The following is a 6877-nucleotide window of genomic DNA, read 5'->3' as shown; positions in this document are numbered from 1 at the left end:
ATATATATATATATATATATATAGTCATTCAGTATTTGTTGAATGACTAAAAGAAAAGAAAACAAGGGGCTACTAAGAGCCCAAATAAGTTGGTAGAAACAACTTATGATAAATGTAAACTACTCAATTAAACAAATATTATTAGAAAGGATGAATAAATAAAATGCAACTGTTTGCTGTTTATAAAAAAGACCTATTATCTAAAGACACATAAGTAAAAGTAATGTGAAAAGACATTAACCAAAACAAAGGTAATTAACTTTGTTAATAGCAGACAAAATAGACTTTAAGCAAAACGCATTACTAGAGATGAAGAGAACACACATATTCACTAGGAAGAGACCATATTTCTAAATTTTATCTAATAGCATTAAATTGTATAAAGCAAAAGTTGACAGAACTACGAGGAGAAACTCATGTCAGCCTTCATAGTAGAACCTTTTCAATGATCAGTACAATCAAGCAGCCAAAAAGGATACAGGAGATTTGAAAAATAATTTGTTTAATCTATGAAATAAGTTTAGAACACTAATTACAGGAAAATATACATTCTTTCCAGCAGAAGAGGAATATTTCTAAAAATTCAAGTATGAGGCCATAAGCAACTTCAAGAAATTTCAAAAAATTAGTATCTAAATGGGTTCTTTGAATATATATGTTCAATCTAAAGGTCATGTGCTTTGATTCCTAATTTGGAAGTTAGAAAATATGTCTATGTTTAAAAGAAAAACCCATGACTCAAAGAAAAAATTATCTTGGAAATTTCTTAAATTACAAGAACTGAATATTATTGGAAATACTTAATATCAGAATTTATGATATGCAACTAACATATTCTTTTTTAAGGATGAATGGGAAAAGGCTGAAAGCTAAAGAAGACCTAGAAGAATTAGATTCCAGTCCTAATTCTTCCATGTAGCAGGCGTGTGACCTTGCTAAAGTCACTTACCACCATTAGGGCATGTTCCCTTATTTGAAAACAGGTGGAAAATCTCTAAGGGCCCAGGACTGTAGTGTCAGTAAGGATTCTGTGATTCTGCTGTGAATTATTTTGCATGGTTTCATATATTTGATGCAATTCTGGTGAATACTAACAAAGTACTGGTATTTTATTTTGGGACAGAAAGAATTTTTGAAGACCATGAAAACTTGGTTGAAAATCTTCTTAACTGGACAAGAGATAGTCAAAACAGGCTTATGTTTATGGAGCGTATAGAAAAATATGCACTTTTCAAAAATCCACAGGTGAGACTCAAAAACACAGAGGTTGGTATTTTTAAATGCTTATATCGTTCTGTCATTACTAAGTTGATAGAGTTAAAAGATTGGCAACCACCTGGTTGGAATACTGTGGTGGTAAAACCCAATGGGAGCATTCACTACTGCTAGGGTGGAGGGACTGCTGGGCCCTGGTTGTCAGGCCCGAGGGAGGTTATCAGCCCAAAGAGCCAGATGGGGTAAGCTCTGGGGGCAGCAGAAGTAACTCCAGGGAGTTTCCAGGTTTCTGCTCTAATCCAGAGCTGTGTTGAGTAGCTATTTATTTGGTGAGTTTCTATCCATCAAAGAAAAGTACTTACGTATTTAAGTTTCTCTATTTCAGCCATTTATCCAGTTGAGATTTTGATTTGTTTTTTAAATTATTTTTTGATCTTAGTAACCTTGATTATAAATGGTTCCACATACTAATACATGTGACCTTGCTTTACTTGGCATCTTTGCTTATTTCAAAACAATGTTTGAGTTAATACTTTCTATTGCCCAAATCCTATCTTATATAATAAAAATGTAATATGCAAATCGACTGAACGGCAGAATGACCAGTCTCTCTATGACGCACACTGACCACCAGGGGGCAGATGCTCAACACAGAAGCTGCCCCCTGGTGGTCAGTGCACTCCCACAGCGGGAGCACTGCTCAGCCAAAAGCCAGGCTCACAGTTAGCAAGTGCAGCAGCAGTGGCGTGAGCCTCTCCTGCCTCCACTATGGGCAGGTGATAAGGAGCGAGGGGTCCCGAACTGCTAGAGCCCCAGACTGCAAGAGGGATGTCTGACTGCTGGCTTCGGTCCAATCCCCAGCGGACATCCCCCCAGGGGTCCAGGACTGTGAGAGGGCGCAGGCCGGGCTGAGGGACTCCCCACCCCCCAGTGCATGAATCTCGTGCACTGAGCCTCTAGTATTTTACAAAAATCAATAGACAAGAGAAAACAGCCCCACTATAAAAAGTAGTAATGAGGGAAAATAGTGTTAAAGTTATTGAGTAGTCATCCTTCAGGTGGCTTAATCATGACACATCTTTATTGGACATTTTAAGTGAAGAATACCCATTTGGGAATATTGATAGATATTTTTATGGGTGATTGTTGAAAATTTTTTCATAAGGCTAATAATTAGAATTCATATTTTAGTTGAGTCACCAAAATGAGATTATGGCAGTCTCAGAGAATTTGGGATTTCTTCTTTAAAGCCCAGAACATGAAATTACATTTTCTGCATCTGGATCAGTTAAGCTCAGCATATTTTAAGGAAATTTGCTTTCTTTGTCATACTTAATTTGTAAACCTTTCAGGTCCTGTAAACACAACTTTCATTAGATATATCAAAACATAATATTGTTGCATGTAGTATTACCTCAGGATTTGGGGGAGAGCACTTATATTGAGTAGGTCAAGATGAATGAGGAAGGTAAGGAGGAAGCCACTTAATGATGGTGTCCCTGCACAGGTTGCTTTCCAATGAGTGTTCCTTCTCCTCCTACACAGCTGGAAACTGACACAGAGGTGCTATGTCTATAGAAGAAATCACATATGCTCTTGTGCCAAGGGAATAATAGAATGTGTTTATTCTTTAACTTGCACTTATTCATTTTTCCAGAACTATCTTCTGGGGAAAAAGGAAACAGCTGAGATGGCAGATAGAAACAAAGAAGTGCTGTTGGAGGTATGACTCTTCACTCTCCCATTATAATATTAAAATATTAACCACCATGTTTTTAAGTCAGTTATGTCAATGCAGTATGTTTATTTTTGCAGTGTAACTAGAGGAGACTCTATTTTTCTATAGCCTGATGGAGAGAGTTCAGCTGGTGTACTAAAAGGGGCATGAGCTTTTTGTGGGCTGATGAGTGGGAGAAAAGGCAGGTCAATGAAGCATATGACTGTGCTGTTTATCTGCTTACCCAGAGAGAAACTTGAATATAAATAGCTGTTTACAAAATATTTCAGCCTTAGTCTTACTGAATGTTTACATGCATAATCATTTTTAAAAATACATACATCTCTTTATTTTGAAGAATAATAAAACAAATTCATATTGAATTTTTGGCTTTTGCTAATTTAAGAGCATTAAGACCAAAGACGTTCATATGTTTGAAAACCTGAATAAATGCTTGCTTACAACAAGGCAATTAGGAAAGTGAAGATTAGCACTCAGCTTTTTATATGGTACTCACTACAATCAAGAAAAATCCTTCTTGTAATTCCTAATTTTTCTGTACTTCAGGGAGAGAGAAATTAATTTAGGCTCCATATGTCCTATGTTAATCTTTAGTATTTCTAAAATTCTTTTACTAAATACATGGTTGCTTTTTGTAATCATTCACTTAGCATGTTGCTTTCTTTTAAAATGCATTCCTATTTAGCTTGACAGCTAATCTAAATGTGTTATTAATTTGGATAAATATAAAGTGCAATGCTTATGTTAGTTCTGACACTTTTATTAAACTTAGTATAACTGTGCTGTTTACAAATGCATTTAAGTGTCGTTACATGCAATTCAGTTGACATTTCATCTATTTCTTCAAAACTGTATATTAGGCCCTAGCTGGTTTGGCTCTCTGGATAGAGCGTCGGCCTGCGGACTGAAGGGTCCCAGGTTCGATTCCAGTCAAGGGCATGTACCTTGGTTGCAGGCACATCCCCAGTAGAGGGTGTGCAGGAGGCAGCTGATCGATGCTTCTCTCTTATCGATGTTTCTAACTCTCTATCCCTCTCTGTAAAAAATCAATAAATTATATTTTAAAAAAAGAACAACTGTATATTAGGTAAAATTTCACAGGGACTGCCATAGCAGTTCTAAAATAAGTCCATATTATGTTACAATAGAGAGTTCTGATTGAGGTATAATTAACAGCATGGTTTTAATACAAAGCCACTTTGGTTTAAATTACAGTGTCATACATTTTACAAAAGTAAACACAACTTTGTTCTGAGAATCCAAGAATTATATGTCTTTCCAATTTATCATCTTTTAGGAATGTTTTTGTGGAAGTTCTGTAACTATACCAGAAATTGAAGGAGTCCTTTGGTTGAAAGATGATGGCAAGAAGTCCTGGAAAAAGCGTTACTTTCTCTTGCGAGCATCTGGTATTTACTATGTCCCTAAAGGAAAAGCGAAGGTGTGTCCCTTCTGCTGGCTTTTGAGTTTCTTCATTGTGCTAATTGATTTTATTTTAGTGAGTGTGCTGACAGGGTGAATCCAGGCTCTGATTTGTTTCAGCTTCTGTAGGACACAGAACATTGCTTTGTTTACTGATCTGTTATTAAGAAGAAGAAACCTGAAAATGTTCACTCTCTGCCCATTAGTTGGGCCCATCTCCATTCTCTTGCCAAATTTGAAACCACCCTTATATGTATTATTTTTTGGGACTTCTACCAGAGTAGTTTTTGCTGCTTGTTGTTTGGGGAGAATAGCTTTCTGGGATTATGGATGTTTTAGCCTTACCTGTCGCTTTTGTGCTAATGGGGGGCGGGGGGGACAGCGCTGTTTTTAGCTCCTCACTGTATCACTTCTTCCAGTCTTTACTGCCACCCAAGAAGTACGTACTGTTGCCCCTATTTAACTGGTAAGGAAACCCCGACTTGAGAATCACTGTGCTTGAGATATGTGTGGTCAGACACTGAACTGCATTATTTTCTTGTTCTTTGCAGAGAGCTCTACTATACTAGATTATTTTTAATATACTATACCATAGTTAAGTTTGTTTAAAATGCCACCCTTTTCCAAGCAAGTCAGTGTTAATTGTAAATGGCAAGACAGTTAGTAAAAGGGATGGCCTTTTTTGTTGCATCATGGCTTAAAAAAGAAACATTTCTAGAGAATCTCACTGTCTTGTCCTCTGTAAAATAGCAGTAATTTCTACATGGTAAAATTTTGATTTTTCTACTAGAAACTGTTACCAGTTATGATATTTGCTTGCTTACACATTATTGTTAATTTATCCATTTGTCTGTGTTTTATCTTAGGTTTCTCGGGATCTGGTATGCTTTCTCCAGCTGGATCATGTCAATGTTTATTATGGGCAGGACTATCGGAACAAATACAAAGCCCCGACGGACTGTTGTCTGGTGCTGAAGGTAAACATGTATCTCTTTTTAGGAATTTTAATTGATGTTAGACATAGACTGTGTTATTGGACATTTTAGAATAGTTTGGATCTTCATCAAGTATACTGGTTTTGCTTTTTCTGTAGATTTTTAAGGGAATAGTGAAGGATAGTGAATAATGTGCTATACCACAGCTGATCCTTAGCTAAGTAGCTCTTATTAGATTGATGCCACTAAAAAATGGATACTAGATCATAAACTATTCTGTACTTCAAATATATTTGAGTCATAATATATAAAATAGATTAGATTATAAATTTGAGGCTTTCATTTCATAGCCAGGCTTATTTTAGGAAAACTTAGATCAGAGCCAAATAAATGTGGGACATAAAATTTTATGTGGTTTGATTTTTCTTTTGCACTTACTCAGCAGAACCATCAGAGGGCACTGTGGTCAAAGTGGACTGGCTCTCATCTGGTCCATACATAATTATTGTCTCCCCTTCCCCCCTTCTCCCCCCCCGAAACACACACACAACTGTACCCCTGGTAACCCATGCATGTAGGTAGTCCATGCAGGTATTATTGCCTGTCTGAGTTGTTTTTAGGGCCTTTTTCCCCTCTCCTTTATACAAAATTTTTAGCTACTCACACCAATTATGTCTGTACTTTGAGAACTGATATTTTTAGTGAAGTTTTAGTGATCTGTAGGGACACTAATAAAAACAACTTGTAAAAATCCTGGATAATTATGGAGGCGATTATGTTTTTCTCATTAGCTCCATCCTAGTAACCCTTTGGTAGCTATTAGGTCTACATGTTTATGTCATTGTTTGATTTTGCTTTTCTGAGAATTGTCATTTGGGTTTGGGGTAGTGGTGTTCGTTTAGCGTTTTGGTGTAGAGTTTTTATTGCTTTGATAAAATTAGGTGTATTGTAACAGTAACCCTTTTGTAGGTAATCCTTTCTTGGAGAATACCACTGTATCTTTTAGGTTACAGAAGCAAATGATTTTTAAGTCAGTAGAAAGCTTAATCCAGCAATTTTCCAAATGAGGGCTAAGGTCCCCTGGGAGTCCCTGAGGACCTGACAAGGGGTCCTCATAATTAAACATAAAAACATAATTTGTTTGCTTTTTATACTCACATTCTCTCACAGATGTATAATGGAGTTTTCAGAGGGGTTATATGACACGTGAAGATATCTTTGCTCTCTTAGGTAGTAAAATGTGTATTTGTGTATTCTTGTATTTTAATTTCTTGTAAAGTAAATACTGATAAACTTAAACCATATAAGTAAAATTTATTTGGGGGATCTTATTACATGACAGTAAGAGTTGGTTATTTTAACGACTCAGATTGTCAGTGAGAACCTAAATTCTTTCTTTCCCTGCCCCATTTTCCACATGTCAGCTTATTCTCGGGCTGGCTCACTTTATAGTCACAGATGGCTACTACAGTTCAGGCATCACATGTGACCCAGAAAACCCATCTGTCAATGGACACTTAGGTTGTTTTCGTATCTTGGCTATTGTAAATAATACTACATTTAATAC

General features: G+C 36.4%; 1 protein-coding gene across 2 annotated transcripts in view; it reads left to right on the top strand.

Annotated features, from left to right (window-relative positions):
* RAPH1 (Ras association (RalGDS/AF-6) and pleckstrin homology domains 1) overlaps positions 1-6877 on the top strand; it is a 42844-nt gene that overhangs the window by 28324 nt on the left and 7643 nt on the right. For both annotated transcript variants that reach the window (XM_015561110.1, XM_006759406.2), the window contains exons 8-11: positions 1124-1245; positions 2873-2938; positions 4251-4394; positions 5242-5352. In XM_015561110.1, the coding sequence (XP_015416596.1) occupies positions 1124-1245; positions 2873-2938; positions 4251-4394; positions 5242-5352 (443 nt within the window). The remainder of the gene's footprint in view (positions 1-1123; positions 1246-2872; positions 2939-4250; positions 4395-5241; positions 5353-6877) is intronic.

The sequence above is a fragment of the Myotis davidii genome, unplaced genomic scaffold (genome assembly GCF_000327345.1).
Source record: "Myotis davidii unplaced genomic scaffold, ASM32734v1 scaffold394, whole genome shotgun sequence".
Classification (NCBI taxonomy): Eukaryota; Metazoa; Chordata; class Mammalia; order Chiroptera; family Vespertilionidae; genus Myotis; species Myotis davidii.
The sequence above is the reverse complement of the archived record's forward strand: the minus strand, read 5'-3'. Positions and strand labels throughout refer to the sequence as shown.